Genomic DNA, 18641 nt, shown 5'->3' with positions numbered 1-18641 from the left:
CTTACTATCTCCACCGCTGTGACGTTGATGAAGAGTGGAGCGTGGCTGGACTGGTGCTTCCTGAAGTCAACGATGATCTCCTTGGTCTAGTCGACATCCAGGACCAGGTTGGTGGTTCTGCACCATTCAACCAGATGTTCCACCTCTTCCCTGTAGTCCATGTCGTTGTTGTCACGGATGAGGCCCAGTACTGTCGTGTCGTCCGCATACTTCACAATGTGGTTGGTAGTGGACCTGGCGCAGCAGTCATGAGTCATCAACGTGAACAGCAGCGGACTCAGGACGCAGCCCTGGGTGGAGCCGGTGCTCAGGGAGATGGCACTGGAGGTGTTGTTGCACACTCTCACAGATTGGGGTCTGTCTGTGAGGAAGTCAAGCAGCTAGTTGCATAGGGGGGTACTGAATCCAAGGGGGGCCATTTTGCTCACCAAGTGCTGCGGGATGATGGTGTTGAATGCTGAGCTGAAGTCCAGAAACAACAGCCGCACGTGTGTGTCCTTTCCTTCCAGATGTTCTAAGCTCAGGTTGAGTGCAGAGGAGATGGCGTCCTCTGTGGAGCGGTTAGGGCGATAAGCAAACTGGTATGGGTCGAATGTGGGGGGAAGTCTGGAGACAATATATTCCTTTACCAGCCTCTCGAAGCACTTCATTATGATGGGGGTGAGTGCAACGGGGCGGTAATCATTGAGGGAGGAGATTGTGGGGGTTTTTGGCACTGGAATGATTGTGGCCGTCTTAAAGCATGTTGGTACCACAGCCTGGGTCAGCGAGATGTTGAAGATGTCTGTGAGAACCCCAGCCAGCTGGTCTGCACATCCCTTAAGCACCTTGCCCGGAATGTCATCAGGTCCCGGTGCTTTCCAGGGGTTCAATCTCCTCAGGGTTTTCCGGACATCCGCTATGTCCAGGTTGAGCGGCAGGCACGTCATCATAGATGAGCAACTTTTTCCAACTAAGACTCGCTGCTGTTTCCTGCAGTACATTGCAACAAAACCTGACAAGTTTGGCATTAAGTTCTGGGTGGCATGTGTCCTGAAATCCAAGTATCTGTGAAACATCAACCTATATCCCGGAAAAGCTTATGGAGCTGTTTATGGACAAAGGAAGAACTGTTACCACAGGCAATTGTTTTACTTCATTGTCATTAGCGCACCGACTGCTCTGCCAGAAAACCACCCTTCTTGGTATAGTCAATAAGATTTTCCGGGAGCTTTCAGATATTGCAAAAAAAACTTTGGACCGCGAGGAATTCAGCATATATGTGTTTTTAACCTGTGATGCCACACTGACTGTTTATGCGCCCAAACAGAGGAAGACTGTCTGCATCCTCAGTAGCATGTACAGCTTGGTAGAGACTAGGGATACCCAAGAAAAAGCCCAAAACAGTCCCTGACTACAACAGCCTGAAATGCGGTGTGGATGTCATGGACCAGCGAGCTTGCACAGTCTCATATGGCAGCCAAAGAGACGAATACGGAAAACTTTTAGCAACAACCACCTACACTTGATACAGGGAAAAAACCATTGTGTTGTGTTTATTGTAACAAGTTCAAATGTGGCAAATGCAAAAAGGAGATGTTGTGGCAGTTCCAAGTGTGATCTGGCAAACTCTAAGCAATACATTTCAAACATAAATTGACCTCTTACTAGAACTACCCACTACTTTCTGCTGTGATCACAAAAGTGGAAATGTCATTACTAATTGTTGAACACATAATGGAATTATAATTTTATACATGAACATTATATACATTAGGTGAAAACTATACGATTTTTACATTATATACATTAGAAAAAAATGTACACATGTTGTATTGCAACATTTGCAACCTCACTCATGTTACTTTACAATACAACTATTTGCAGTGGCGGGCCGTGCGTTTCTCACCTAGGCCTTCAATGATGTCCTACGTAGTCCGACTTCACCTTTCAAAATACCTTAAGGCATGGACACGGCTGGAGACACTATACAGAAACACACTTGCACACGACTGGGCATTGAATCCCCGGTCGATTTTTCGGCGCATTTAACATTCAATAAACCCGCTTCAGCAATTAAAACATACTGTATCTTAGGTGGTACTGTCAAAATTTAAATAATTGTATAAAACAAATGAAACATGAAAATGTTAAGAAATAAAATATTTGAACTCACAATTTGTAGAACCCATTTGACGGCGTATAAGCCAGTGGTACCGTCGTAGGCGGTAGTTAGTCATAGTCGGCTAATTCGTGTGAAAATCGCGGGCAAACCATTTCACCGCCGGGATAGCTTCCGTTGTCGGCCGACCTCGTCTCACAAGATGTAGTTTCTCTTAAGTATCCTTCTTGAAAATGGCCTCGCAAATATATATCTGCCACCTAATTAACATTTTGCTCTCCTTTGTGAGTACCGGTGAGTTTTCTGTGGCTTTCTATGGCTCGTATGGCTCCGGTGCCACTTCCTGTTTTCACAACTTGTGATTGGATACTCACTTGGGACTCCCAAGGCCAGCTAGAAGACCTTACTGAGAACAACTCGTGATCTGATTGGCTATCGCAATTGTCTATCAACTCTATGTGTTTGTTCACTTACAGTGCACAAACGCCTGCATTGTTGATTCTGAAGGCCCCGGGCAGATTTCGTTCAGCATGGCAACATAAGCTAGCTGAATTCTGATTGAATACAAACTAAAACTAAAAACAACAGCGCTGGAAGGAGCATACTATGACATGAAGAGAATATGAATACATTTAGATATTTAGGGAAAGTAAATTAAAAATTACTTTTATCATTAAGTTTGATCATGATTTCTGGTTATGTTAGGCCAGCAGAGAAGGCCTTGCTGGCCCTGACAGCACACCACTGAGTATGTGTGTAGCTCCTGTATAGCAGTAAGCAGGTTGTACTTCCTCAGGAGACTGAGACTAATGGCCTTACTCACATAACAATGGAGACAAGCTGGGCTGTACACACTCGCCATTTGGCACCACCTTGGGCATGGAAGGTAGAAGTGCTAAATTGCACCGCTCTGGAGGTTCAAGTGTTAACGTTGAATGCAATCCTTTTCAGGATACTGGTCAACCTCTGATTTGTAGGAAATTTAATTAATGCAAACTTTATAGATAATATTTTAGAGACAATTAAATATTTCTAACTATTACGCAAGTGCAGGAACATAATGACGCTTGAAAGAAAGTGGTATGCATGCATTAACTTTTTCAACTCCAATCACTTCAAATATAATGCAAGTGTAAACAGAAGTTAACTTAACTGCTTGTGCATGGGAGGAAAGTCTCTTCACATTAAGACTGTGATACACCCATTTTCTAACATGTTGTTTTGTTTCTACTATTGGTATTATTGTCATCTTAACTTTGCTTTAGCCATATTGTACGGAGCAGCCAGAACAGAGGTGTGTGTGGAGCTTTCATACAGTATGTCCTAATCAGTCCCATGTCTGTTTTTGCCAACACCAGTGCCCTTTTGTGATGACATGACAAAAATACTAAGCATAAGCAGCAAGGATAGTGGCGTTTATTATTAATTGTCTCACAAGATAGGCTAAGTCTCAGTCCACCCACCAGATTTTTGTGCCACAAGCTGCCTCAGCTGTGTCCCATTGTTTACATGGCTAAAGATTGTATTCATGTGACAGATTCCTTCAAAAAGCGATGCATGCTCACAAAGAAGCTACTTCCATATTCCATGTTACACAGAGGCAGGAGGTGCAAATGTGAATTCCAGAATTGTATCTGTCTTGCCAGGACACCGGCTTGAACGCATTGTTTATCCACAGTGCATTAGATACTGAAATGCTACGAAAATACTAATCCTCACCATGATGCAAAATAAACTCCAAATAGTTTCTTCCAAGTTTATCACTGAAGGACTCGAGCAAAAGGAATGGCTAAGGATGCTGGACACACACACACACACACACACACACACACACACACACACACGCCAAGCAGTACGACACAAGAAGCTTCAATGCAAAGTAGAAGTGATCGATCCAGATGTTGACGCTATCGATACCTTGTATGGTATTATTATCCATCCATCCATTTACTACCGCTTGTCCCTTATGGGGTCGCGGGGGTGCTGGAGCCTATCTCAGCTGCACACGGGCGGAAGCCGTGATACACCCTGGACAAGTCGCAACCTCATATATGAATGCTATTAAAATGAGTACATGGATTTTTCTCTATTGTTCATATTATTTAAAAAAACATTGTTGGGTAATTTTTGCTGTTGTTTTCTTACTCAGGGTGTAAGTCTCTGGATTTGGAAAGGTTTGAGGGCAAAACCTGAATTATTTAAATGGTAGTTTTAGTCTATTGTCGAAGTATCGAATCGGGACTCAACATCGGAGCTGATTTAAGGCCAAAACATCGGATCAGAGGCCAAAAAACTTCATGGGAACATATGGAAGTAGAGTTGTCTCACTTCAACTTAAATATATCAACATGATATTAATACATAAACATATATTAATAAATATACAAATACAAATACAAATGTGATATACAAATAAATAAATAATTTGTATAAATAAACGCGTATTTGTAAATATATTTTCGAGATTTGAATAGAAATATGCTTGATTTTCTATTTGTATTTGTATTGAATTTTCATATGTGGATCGCTTTTTTGCTTTTGTGTCGATGAGACATTCCTCCCACAAACCAGATACACAAATAAATGTGACCTACACACTCCCCTGAACAACCAGCAGAGGGCACTGCAGCCAGAGTGGTCTCGGTCACAGAGCATTATATGCATTATATGCAAAATGCCCGGAGTTCTCTGCACAAAAACAATCCACGTCTTTACAGAGAGAACGCACAACGGGCCTGAGCTAGCTAACGTTAGCGTTGTATTAGCTAATGCTAATTCATCCAGTTAATCTGAAAGACCGTGCTAGCTACTTATTTTATTGTATCAATGCCATTTAATGACCTTGTCCTGATGTAGATACTGATCTCTTATCAGGCTGCAGTGCCCTCTTCTGGTTATTCAGGGGAGTGTGTAGGTCACATTTATTTGTGCATCTGGTTTGTGGGAGGAATGTCTCACCGACACAAAAGCAAAAAAGTGATTCACAGATGCAAATTCAATACAAATACAAATACAAAATCAAGCATATTTATATTCAAATCTCAAAAATATATTTGCAAATACACATTTATTTATACAAATTCTTGATTTATTTGTAAGTCACATTTGTATTTGTATATTTATTAATATATGCATATGTATTAATATCATATTGATATATATAAGTTGATGTGAGACAATTCTACTTCCATGCCTATTTGTAATACAAATTTGGGTAAACATTATTGATTTAATGACTTCACACCTTTCACGGGCAGTTGACTTTTGATGCTTCACTGTAAAATAAGAACACAAAAGATGTAATGTGGAATCACCTGAGATGGCAGCCAGTTTGGCTTCATGCAGAGCTAAGAGCTGTGTTTCAACCTCGCTGACTTTCCTCCTCAGACTGCTGCCCAGCTTCTGACTCATGACCACCTAGAGACAGAAAAGGCAAGGTGAAAAGCGAGAGGAGATGCACCGCGAGGGTGAGCAGTATCACTAAACGGCACATGGATGCCGAATGCATGGCTCATTTACAGCTCTCTTTTCATTTTTTAACTCTTTCGCAAATAATTATTTTCCTGCTTCTGCACAGCCCGTGCAAAAGGCTGATGTTTTACATGTCTCTAACCTTTAAAAAGACAAAGACTTCTCCTGCTTTCATGTGGACGCGTGAAAATGTGAAATCTCCATAAAAGACGCCATTAGAATGTCAGTGAGGAAAAAGGCAGTGAATGTCAGGGTCCTGATGGGGATGCATCACCTCAGCTCTTGCAGGAGCTGATGGCTACTGATAAAGCCTGTCTGGCCCACATCTGCCCTTTCAACTTCTGTTTTCATACGCCGTATTCACTTTGAAGGACAGCCAGATACAATTCCCTTGACGCACCTCTCATCTTTTGAGGAACTATATTCACTGCTCAAACGGACGCGGAGCTGGATTCGCTGTCATGTTTTCTTTTTGAGCCTGACACAGGATTGTGCAACACTTTAAAAAGGTTGTCAAATAAGTTTTTCAAATAGGTAGCACATCTCTGGGTGGGGAAGTCTTCTTCATACAGAAATAGAAAAATCTGTCAGGGTTGCATAATTCTATTTAAAGCATTACATGGACTGGAATCTGCTTGAAGGAATTGTATGACACTTGGGATTTCCCAACATCAAAAGTAAAATGCTTTTGAATAACTAATCATTTATCGTTTATTCCTTTTCACATGGTCAACATCAGACTTTTCATTTGTAGGTAACAAAATACAGCTTTGGTAAAAGGCTTTCTTTGGGGACGTTAAAAATGTCTTCTAAGGTGCAGCTGCAATACCACCAACCATTTTAATGACAAGTTTGTCAAAAGTAGAGTGACAATCAAATGGTCTTTATAGAGTTCTCCACCCCCGTTTCGCCTTCAATCTTTTGCTTTTCTGCACATTGAGTGTATCGACCAATCACCAGGCAGTACAAAATTCTAACCTATGAAAAGCATCCTGGGAAGAATGCAAGGTGACTCTCAAAGTCAAAAGCAATGCTCAAATAGTAGACGAATATGTGACAAGAAATAACATCCACAAACATAAATGTGGCATGTATAAGCAATGATTGATTGATCATGTGGTAAACCAAAAGCATGTAGCAATGCAACAACTTTGCCTTGGTTGTTTGGACTGTGTTTTAATCTTTAAATAATCAGTAGAAGTTCAAAAACTAATTTTAAAAGAAATATGCTGCAAATGCCACAAACTCTCAGAAACAAATGCATGAGCGAAAAGCTGCAACTCCACAGAGCAAAATGAATGTTGGCTACCAGGAGGTTGGGCGAGCAAACTTAAGGGACATCAGTCTTTAAAAACATAATATTTTACAGTACCATAGAGAAACTAATTTTTATGGACAAGTGTTTAACAAAGACATAAAAAACATGTACCGGTACCTTAATCCTGCCAACTTGTATTACCTTAGCTAGCTTCCGTTTTGTTCCTTGAAGTTGCAGCATTATTTAAGTGTGTGTTTTGGTATTTGGAGCATTTATTTTGCATGTTTTTGATTTTGCAGCATTTATTTGATTGCACACTTTTTAATTTGCAGTATTATCCCCTTGCATTTGTTTTAGGATGTTTGCGTGTAGGCCTATTTTTATTTGGATCATTTTTGTTTTTGGAGAATTTGAATGTTGATGCGTGTTTGCCCCTGTCAACCTTTATCATTCTTATCTAATGAGTTCCAGTAACAAACCAAGTGCTTGATCTGCTACGATCCAAATAAGTGCTAAATAGTGTGTGCAAACTATAACATTATATCACTGGGGTGAGTTTTTCCTTGCCCTTATGTGGGCTCTGTACCGAGGATGTCGTTGTGGCTTGTGCAGCCCTTTGAGACACTTGTGATTTAGGGCTATATAAATAAACATTGATTGATTGATTGATTGACATTTTGTGTACTATTAGTTGGCAGGTTTGCTGCAATCTACTAAGACTGCATGTACAATTGATAACATGTGCAAAAGTGGTGCAGTTAAGGTTTTTGCGTTTATAGAGACACTCATTTCCCTCCCCCTTTATGGCATCATATGGTCCAACCTGTGGTGTTTTGTCATGTTGTTGACATGCAACACACAAATATAATATGTACCACTTTTTCTAGGCTATATTGAAGCGCAATCTAGACAACATAACCTCATTTTGGCATGCTTAAGGTGCGTTTTGGGTGGCACTACGCTGTTGTGATGATGTGTCTGGATCATTCTATACGCAAGAAAATGCATACTATATTTAAAAAAAAAAAATTCAGATAGGAGATTTTAAAACGAACGCTATAAAAAAACGCCAGTAGACACCAAAACAGATCAATTGTATTTGTTTTAATCAGCCCCTTAAAGGGGAACTGCACTTGTTTTGGAATGTTGCCAATCATTCACCATCATTCAAAGCCCTCTAAAACAACTTCAATATCCTCCATCATCGTTTTATATACACACTGCAAGTATATATATAATGTATTAACAAACAGGTTCTTAACAATATGTACAATATTTACAGGTAATTTTAAGCATTACCGGAACTTATTTCTTAATTTAATTTATTTCCGTTCCCATAGCAACGTACTTTCGATTTCCAGCAACAAATGTTTGTTTTTACTTCGAGAAAAAAATGCTTGTGTGTTCTAATCATGGCAGACTTGGTAACAGACAACGAAGATGGCTATTTTTGGACAAATTAGGATTTATAACCTTATCTTTTTTTTAACCTGAAAATACGGAGGATGAACTGCTGCTTATAGAAGCGAGCACGAAGAGAGAGTGAAACATTGAAGCAGACGGAAGCCGACAGAGTGAGGTCAGCGTGACTTGATGCTGCAAATGTAGAACTTGAAGCCATGCTGTTATGACATAAATGGAGTGCTTAACCAAAATAAACCGAAACGTTCCCGGCCAGCTGGACCAAACGCACAACTGTCCATCGAGTGAGTCACTATAATATTGATCACCATACATGCAGTGCGTCATGATTTTTATACAACTACTGTACATATGCTTTCGAGCTAATGGTGTACAAACCAAACATGAAATGTGGGCTAATACTTTACAGATGATGTAATATGATTGTTTGTGTTTTTTAGTCAGTAAAGATTGGTGTCTTATCGCAGCGGTTCTAAACCTTTTTATCCTTGGGGCCCAACTTTTCCACTAGAGAAGGGCCCAGGCACCACTCAGATTTTAACACTGAAATAGCAATCTTACTCTTGGATTTATTCGAACACAATAATTATATCCAATCTACTTATGGTTTAACTGGATAACCCTTGTCAAATGATAGGAGATCATGTGTTAATCACAAAGATTATTATCAAGTCTTAGTTTAGACTGTTTACAAAAATAAGTACTAATCAAATACACTGCAAAACAAGGGACATTTACATGTAATTACACAGTTTTAAAATAAAATCAAAACATAGCAAAATTAATAATAAAATTGAAGTGCAAAAGAAAATACAGCTTCACCACTTTCTTCATAAGTTTTGCGCTTAAACCTCTTGATGACTTCTTCTATTTGCTTGAGATTGTCATTACTGACACAAGTGGGGGAAGTGCATTACAACTGAGTACTGCTGCGACTCATACAGACCACAGCTAAGAAACAGATATTTTTTAGGAGCCCCGGCCCTATAGACCTATCACATTGTGTTGTGCCTTATAAACTCAAAAGCGATTCAGCTGCTAACGCAGTAGCTCGCTTACCTCTTGCCGTAGCTAGCTTACTGCTAATGCCGTAGCATGCCATCGCAAGGCGATGTGTTACTACGATAGAAAAATAGTTCCTCAGTGTTCGCTTTTACAATAACAATGTCGCTACAGCCTGGTTAATATACAGGACAGCCGGAAGACAGAGCTTCTCACCCTATCTCTAATAGTCAGTGAATAAATAGTGTGTTAATGTGTTAATATCGTGTCAAAATTTAAAAAAATAACTGTACAGTCTCCAACAGAAAGAAACCAACCGAGAAAGCAAAACAGGGTTTTTAAGGTGAGATAAACACAAAAGTACATAAAAACATGCAAAGAATTAACTTAGTTGTGCCCTTCCCTAATGCTTTTACTTGACTGTATCTAAAATAATATTTGCATAATTCACCATGCTTTATAAAGTTTACTGGTTCAGCACAGTCTACGTTGGATTGTCCATAACAATATTGCAGATGCATGTTCCTTTCTCATGACACTTTCTCTTTTATATCTTTAGGGTCCACCTACCTCCATAACAGCCACTTCAAGCAACAATTTTTGGTCTAAAAATGATACAGACAAACCAACAACCACAGTCGATACTTTGACTAAAAAGTTTGAAAAATAGTGTACTGTAGAGGCTGTACTGTAGCAGCGTCTTGTTGCATTATTTATCAGGATACATTCAAATCTCCTGCTGATTCTGACCCTTCCAAAACAACAGTGCAGAGTTCGCAGTCTCATCAAATAGAAATAAGCACATGAATATAAACACTGACATTTAGCATGCAGATGGAGCAAGCAGATGCTGATGCACAGCACATACTTTCAATTTGATCTCACGACTTATTAGAAATCTATACACATTCACTCTGAAATCCTGATTTTTACAAATAAAAAATGGTGCCTTACTTTGGCTGTAGCTTCCTTGATGGATAGAGTCAATGCCTGCTCTTGTTCTTGGAGTCTACAAAAGGAAATAGACAGGTTACTGTGCAAAAGTATACTGCATAGTTGGCCACTTCTTTTTGGTTTTTTTATTCATCCCCAAATGTAGAAGTCAACACCGCAGTTTAATCTGGAATGTTCTCAGCGGAATATTAAATTCTGACTCGTGACAAGAATTTGGTCCCTCTTTAAGGTCATCATAAAAGTTTTACCAAGCAGTTATTGCTGTACACACTTGAGTTTTACATTCTTCTGCCATGAATAGTATACAACAGTTATTCTCAAACTTTGGTACGTGTACCACTATTGGTACGTGGGCTCCCTCTCGTGGTAAGGCAAATAATAATTTAATTAATGTAGAGTGTTGTATTTTCCTATATTTAAACTGTGTTACTGTTTAAACTGTGTGTAATCTTACAATGGCCAAAAATAATAAATACGCTTGTTAAAAAAAACCTCTGCCTTATTTCTAATGAATACCTTTTATTTTTAATGAATATTTAGGCCTACTACGCTACAGTATTACAATGATGGTCATTCATAGTGCTGTCATTTTGCAGCACTATGAATTAGTGCTGTCAAATGACAAAATGCTTTAATCAGAATAATCGCAGGGTTGCTGTTGAATAATTCTGATAAATCACAACTATATATTACTCCTTTTTAAGCTATTGTGTTTATTTTTGCATGAGCAGAGCAACCCAAGTAAGACAGGAACATAAATGCACTTAACATGTTTACTAAACACCTTTAACATCATGTTGATGTGAACAAAAAACCTTTATATTTTTCAAAACAAACATTTATCCAAATTAATGTGGACCTGTTACCATTTTTGTGGTATTATTGAGCTATTTAAGATGGAAGTGCTTCAGTAGAAAGAAAACTCGAGTGTATATAATTCCTAATGTCAGTTGAGTGTTCAATCAAGTTTTTCTTTTACTTAAATTTCCAATTGAGAGAGTCAACATGCTGTTGACTGTCTTCTACATTGACTTGTTTGGTTCAAATCATCTTAAAAATGATAATGAATTATTCTGCTTTATAATGTGTTAATTTTGACAGGCCTACGTTGAATGCTATAGCAAAGTGTATTTGAGTACATGGGCAAAAATTGCTCTTGATTTGACATATCAAGCACATACAAATCCATTAAATCTTACTACCGTATTTTCCGCACTATTAGCCGCACCTAAAAACCACAAATTTACTCAAAAGCTGACAGTGCGGCTTTTAACCCGGTGCGCTTTATATATGGATTAATATTACGATTCATTTTCATAAAGTTTCGATCTCGCAACTTCAGTAAACAGCCGCCATCTTTTTTCCCGGTAGAACAGGAAGCGCTTCTTCTTCTACGCAAGCAACCGCCAAGGTAAGCACCCGCCCCCATAGAACAGGAAGCGCTTCTTCTTCTACTGTAAGCAACCACCCGCCCGCGTAGAAGAAGAAAAAGCGCGCGGATATATCGTACGTTTCATTTCCTTTGTGTGTTTACATCTGTAAAGACCACAAAATGGCTCCTACTAAGCGTCAGGGATCCGGTTCATGAAAAGACGCAATCTCTCCATCCGCACACGGATTACTATTTCACAGCAACTGATATTCCTGTGAACCGCACTGTGGATTCAACGGGAGCACGTACGGTGAATATTCGCACCACAGGGAATGAGAAGTCATCCTTCACTGTGGTTCTAGCTTGCCATACTAATGGCCAGAAACTTCCACCCATGGTGATATTCAAAAGGAAGACCTTGCCAAAAGAGACCTTTCCAGCCGGCGTCATCATAAAAGCTAACTCGAAGGGATGGATGAAGAAAAGATGAGCGAGTGGTTAAGGTAAGTTTAAGTTTACGCGAAGAGGCCGGGTGGCTTTTTTCACGCAGCTCTGTCCATGTTGATATACGTATGTTTGTGATTGCACATTTGCGTACATTTTGGGAGTGAACAGAGTTGTTAGAACGCTGGTTTTTAATATATTATTAAAGTTTGACTGACCTATCTGACTGTTTTTTTGACATTCCTTTAGCGCAGTTAGATGCGGCTTACAACACCGGGCGGCTTATAGGTGGACAAAGTTTTGAAATATGCCGTTCATTGAAGGCGCGGCTTTTAACCCAGGGCGCCTTATGGTGCGGAAAATACGGTATGTTTTTACTCCATGCGTTCATAATACACGTTTCCATAGTGACAAATAGAGGTGGGATATGTCAACTAACCTATTAGATAAGCGTGTGAATCATTGAATAATTTTAACAATATGATGTCATTACTGGGTGTAAACCAGTGAAGTCATATTATTTGGTGGTAGAGAAAGTGGAAAATGGGAGTATGCAATCGATAAAAAAGGACATCATCAGTTAGTTGGACCATATTGCAAAAAAACAAGAAAGTTAAACCTTGTTTGAATGTGTCAGACCACCGAGCTTACATATTTTATGGGAGCAAAATCCCAAAATCAATTCATCTTGATGGGGGCGGCAGAGGGTAAATGGGTGACCTGCTCTTTTTTCCATAAATGCAAAACTGCAACACAATCATATTGCTGACCTAAAGCAAACCACACCAAGATTTGCAGCTGAATAGCCAATCTGAGGTCGCAAATTTCAATCAGTGGTGAGTATAAATGCATTCTGGTGGAGGTGGCAGTATGTCAAATATCAAATTACGCCACTGATGGTGGGTCACGCCACCGGGAAGGTGATAAGCACAATTTATACGTCTGTCGAACAAGTGGCAAGACAGAGAGGCATCCCAGAGTGCTCTCCTGTGAGCTATTACCATCAGAATGCAAGGTAATAATTTGCATCTGGGAGAAAAACATTAAAATTCAAATCTGTTTCAAGCACGTGTGAGAGAAGAGAGTATCTTGGAGATGTAAAGAATATTGGCACTGTTTATCCTCTCCACATCTGAAATGATATATATAATATCAGGGCTCGAATTTAACCACGGCAACCGCGGAAACTGCCGCGACCGCCCTCGTCATTTGCCGCCATGTCCTAAAAAAATTGACAAACATCGGCGGCACAAACATGCCGTGACCGCCCTTGACTTTTTACTTGTTAATGGACGAGGGATGTACCGGTAACAGTAAACGGTATAATGATAATTCACGATAAAATTAGTAACACCGTCTAATTTTTTAATTACAGAAAAAACTTCATTTATTAATGCATTTTAGGCAACAGGAAGTCAGGAGCATGCACACTAGCGTCGTTTGGCTTGATAATCATGGCGGACACACGACACGGACTTTGCTCCGGAGATTTCCCTTCAGAGTTAAAGGAGCCAAGAGGTTTTCCCTCGCTCCCCGCCGTGCGTTTAAGAGCGCACTGCTGTGTTTAGATGGAGACAGGTGTGGACAATAATGGAGACAGACGCGCTTGTCCCCGTACTAAAAGTATACAGCTAAGGAGAAAACTATTTGATGTTTCTTTTATTTTCTCAATACAGTGTCCATCAGCTGCTGTGACTGAGAGTTAATGAGGTGAGGTAACATGCAGCAGGCGATGTGTCGTCAACGTTGTCGCAACTTGTTTATAAAGTCTTCAGTTTGTATACTGGGATGTTCACTCGTCCTTTATTTAACTGCAAACTGTATCAGTGTTCAAATAACATCAATACTAGCTCAAATGTTTTGTCATCTCATCCAATTGAACACAGGCTGTGAAGATTGTGTAATCGATGTGTGAGGTGTCACTCCTGTTTATGTTTGTTGGACAAACTGTTGTACTGATAGGAGGCGTTGAAGAAGAACAAAGCTTGTTTATTTGACTTTATCTTCATTAGCCAAACTACTTTGTGTTTTATTTTGATATCAAAACGTAAACACCAGGTGTTTTTTACATTACTTGTTTTTTTCATGTCACAAAGGTATTACTTCAAAAACCATTCATGTGACATAGCACGCTGTTAATGTGATATTGTGTGTAGTTAATTCTTATAAGACCTATTTCTGCTCAAACTCTTAATGGATTTGTCCAGATAAAGCATCTACATGTACATATAAATGTACATAACTTAAATAATTTATTTAAAAAAACTCCCTCTATCTAAATGTAAAAATAAAGATAAAGGCATGATGTAATGACAAAAAGCTGACAAGTTGATGTTATTAAAGAATTTAAAAAAACTAATATTTGTCTTTAGATATATGGATAACGTTTATCTATAGACTTTTTATTAGACATTACAAATTACATGATGCTATTACGTTCACATCCCAACACTGCTTTACCTAACAATCAGTAATCATGATTTCAATAATAATAACAATAATCTTAATTATTACTTTGGCCATAATTGGCAAGCCTAGATCTCATACATGAACACTATTTTTATCTATATGGACAAAAAATGCAATTACGTCCTCTGGCCATCAGGTGCTATCTTTCAACATTATTTTATATAGATATATACAGTCGTGGTCAAAAGTTTACATACACTTGTAAATAACATAATGTCATGGCTGTCTTGAGTTTCCAATTATTTCTACAACTCTTATTTTTTTGTGATAGAGTGATTGGAGCACATACTTGTTTGTCACACAAAAAACATTGAAGTTTGGTTCTTTTATGAATTTATTATGGGTCTACTGAAAATGTGACCAAATCTGCTGGGTCAAAAGTATACATACAGCAATGTTAATATTTGGTTACATGTCCCTTGGCAAGTTTCACTGCAATAAGGCACTTTTAGTCAGGTCGGGGTTATACCGCCACGGGTAAGATGTACCTCTGTGCTACCTGCCGCATTCGGGCAGATGGGGCTCGTAAACCTGGTAAGGCAGCCCATCTAGGAGAAGGAAATCTCCAATCTCAAAACCACCACTGCCTTGCGGTCAACCCACTCGAGGGTAAGGCTAAGGGAGTAAACCCCGACAGAAAATCAGGAGCCGGAGTCCTGAAGGCGGTTTGACGTTGTAGCGTCATCCCGGCAACTCCTGCGGCGTCGCTGGTGCCCAGTTGTATCGACACTCGTCGCTCCATTTTATCCACCAGCCATACGGAAAGGGGGGGGCTTGCTGCCTGGACAACAGCTTGCCCTCCATAGTTCCTTGCCCAGGCCGTGTAGATCCACTGGAGAGGTCCACTGGAGAGGTCACTCCAGCAGATACAGGTTCTAAGCCCATCCGATTGGCGAAAGAAACGGGTGCCAGGGGCCATCTCACAGTGAGACCTATCCCCTTTTTTGGATAAATAAATGATAAATGGGTTATACTTGTATAGCGCTTTTCTACCTTCAAGGTACTCAAAGCGCTTTGACAGTATTTCCACATTTACCCATTCACACACTGATGGCAGGAGCTGCCATGCAAGGCGCTAACCAGCAGCCATCAGGAGCAAGGGGTGAAGTGTCTTGCCCAAGGACACAACGAACGTGACTAGGATGGTAGAAGGTGGGGATTGAACCCCAGTAACCAGAAACCCTTCGATTGCTGGCACGGCCACTCTACCAACTTCGCCACGCCATCCCTCTACCCTATCGTCTCCCGAGACGGAAGGATGTCGATGAAGGCGCTTTTGGTAGCCATCCACAAGCTTCTGGCAAGCTTCTGGTTGAATTTTTGACCACTATTCTTGACAAAATTGGTGCAGTTCAGCTAAATGTGTTGGTTTTCTGACATGAACTTGTTTCTTCAGCATTGTCCACACGTTTAAGTCAGGACTTTGGGAAGGCCATTTTAAAACCTTAATTCTAACCTGATTTAACCATTACTTTACCACTTTTGGTATATATATATATATATATATATATATATATATATATATATATATATCAGTGTTTCCCACACATTCATTTATTTGTGGCGGCCCGCCACGAAAGAATTACGTCCGCCACAAATGGATTTTTCGGCTTTTGACTCGCTCGACCGCTCGTAAAAGCAATGGGACTCTGTCTGTGAATGTACCTTGTAATTACAACTCCGGTGCAGTAGGTGGCGGTAGCCTACTATGCATTGTAACTCCGCCAATAGCACTCAATTCACCTGGTGGGCCAGAAGAAGAAGAAGAAGAAGAAGAAGAAGGACGACGGAGTAAAAGAAAAACGGACCGACCGGATCAAAATACGAGGGTAATATAGGTTATAGGTAGATAGGTTATAGCTGCATCGCTCGCGGCTCGTCATATATTTAACGTTAATCCGCGATTTCACCGAGCGTTTCACTGACGGTGAGCAGCCAGACGCTGCTTCATTAACACCGCCGCTGTTTGACTAGGTGGCCGGGGCAGACGCACGTAGTAACAGTCACGTGTCCAGGTTATAACCCTGTTGTCAATAAACACACGTGGAGACGGTGCTTCAGATACTGCATTAATACTGAAGATAATTGTCCACTGTGCACTGCAGCATGTGAATGCAATGAAAATAATAAAATCTGAGCCAACCAGCTGTTAAAATGTTGTCCAGGTTAATGTTTTGGTCATTAAAGGCCCTTCATTTCAAGATTTCAACTGTGATCGGGCTGTTCAGATGGGTATAACTGCTACTGGTCAAATAATGTGAAATAGCATTTAATTTTACATGTATGCAATGCCATTTAAATGTAATTATAGATAATAATAATAATAATTACTGTGTAGTGTTGTAAATAGTCAATGGGAAGGATTTTAGTAAGATATAAGCCATGAGCACTACACAGCCAGAAAAAAACCTAGGCAGGACAAGTAAAAATATTGGGGCAAGTAGATTTGAGAAGTCGGGCAAGTAGAAAAAAAACCTTAACGTTGAACCCTGCATGTGTTGAGCTGCTGCCGCTTAAGGTTAGACGGCACTGTACATAGAGCGGTTCTGCTCGTTAGTAATAAATTCTAATGTTGGATGTTCACTCCTTCACACAGATGAGTAAAGAAAAATAAAGCAGGGTCAGATCAGAAATGCACTTTTCTCATGAAAAGGGTCCTATTTTATATTCTTATGTGCCTTATAGAGAGGACCACGACAAAACAGAGCGACTGGGTTCGATCCAGAATGGCTAAAAATGCCACAATTTAAGTCATGGCTGTATAACACCCAGCACGGTAAGCTCCAGTGTCTCCCTCTTCTCTGGAGGAGGGTCTGGCGAGCGAGACTAGCTCCAGTGCGACCTGTTCAGCAGCAGCAGGAGGAGGAGGTTGACTGACTGTGGCAGGACACCTCTGCCACTGTTTCACTTTATGTTGCTGGTAAATAATATGGTTGTAGTAGTAGGCTAAAGTTTAATTATTTAAAGGGGCAGAGCTTTAAGAGACATTTTAGCTTTTATATTTAATAAGATATATTTTTTGTAAGAACCACAATTAATAAATATATTTCAGTGAATAACTAATTGTTCAAATCTGTATATAAATATGTACATAAAGTGTTGTATTTATATTCCAACTCCGCGTTCTTCTTGGTCATCGCCGCTGCCGCCGCCACCCCCCACCCCCCGACCACACCACCACAAATAGATTCCTGTATATATATATATATATATATATATATATATATATATATATATATATATATATATATATATATATATATATATATATATATATATATATATATATATATATATATATGCATGCATGCATGCTTTAGAGCCCCTGCCTCAAAATAAAATAATGTTAGTCTTGGTGCCCTTCTAACTTGCCTTGGTGCCCTAAAATATGAGCCCTCCTTTAAGGCAACACTTGCCTTGACCTTAAAAAGTTCAACTTTGAGGCCTATAATATGCAATGAGCAGGACAGTGTTTAGCACATATGCCTCACATATAGGTTCATTAGAACATCTCTATATGGCTTTCTAAAAACATGCATGTTAAGTTCATGAGAGAATCTAAATTGTCCATAGGCGTGAATGGTTAGTGGCCTCTTGCCTCAAGTTAGCTGGGAGAGGTTCCGGCTCACACATGATCTTAATGAGCGCAAGCGGTAAAGAAAATTGACGGATTGAACATTTATTGTATGTTAGACATGTCATAAATGTGTCCGTAACACATGTCTGTCATCATTTGGTAGACATGTCCATTCAAATAAAGCCAAGTATAAAAAGTATGTATTTTCAAAGCATTCGTATATGAAAAGTCTAATGTTATGGCGGATGATAAGTGTAAAAGTTAAAACCATGCAGGTTCACTTGCCTGTGGTTCAATTATGACCTCATTGCTTCAGACAAGTCAATTATAAAACACTCTTGGACCGGTGTAAGGATGTTTCATTTTCTTTGTACTATAAACTGTATGTGACATAATATGTAAGACCTCCTGGTTGCTGGGACACGTCACCGCCAGAGACAGCTCTCTTGCACCTTCACCGGGTGGCTCATAGTACTGCAGGACTTTTAGCAACTACTTACTCCAGCTTTTAACATCACTTGTCTTCACTGACACGAATGTTCTCAAAAATGTCTTGGAAGGTGGATAAACA

At 39.7% G+C, this 18641-nt stretch overlaps 1 protein-coding gene across 4 annotated transcripts in view; it reads right to left on the bottom strand.

Moving 5' to 3' along the window:
- Positions 1-18641, bottom strand: part of disc1 (DISC1 scaffold protein) — a 119881-nt gene that overhangs the window by 72689 nt on the left and 28551 nt on the right. For all 4 annotated transcript variants that reach the window (XR_009815288.1, XR_009815289.1, XM_061960834.1 and 1 more), the window contains exons 7-8: positions 10209-10263; positions 5416-5518 (exon numbers count right to left, since the gene is read on the bottom strand). Coding sequence is in view for 2 of the 4 variants with exons in the window: in XM_061960834.1 (XP_061816818.1) it covers positions 5416-5518; positions 10209-10263 (158 nt within the window). In the remaining 2 variants the exon portion in view is untranslated. The remainder of the gene's footprint in view (positions 1-5415; positions 5519-10208; positions 10264-18641) is intronic.

This window comes from Nerophis lumbriciformis, linkage group LG02, assembly GCF_033978685.3.
Source record: "Nerophis lumbriciformis linkage group LG02, RoL_Nlum_v2.1, whole genome shotgun sequence".
Lineage (NCBI taxonomy): Eukaryota > Metazoa > Chordata > Actinopteri > Syngnathiformes > Syngnathidae > Nerophis > Nerophis lumbriciformis.
Note: the sequence above shows the minus strand (reverse complement) of the source record. Positions and strands in the feature narration are given on the sequence as shown.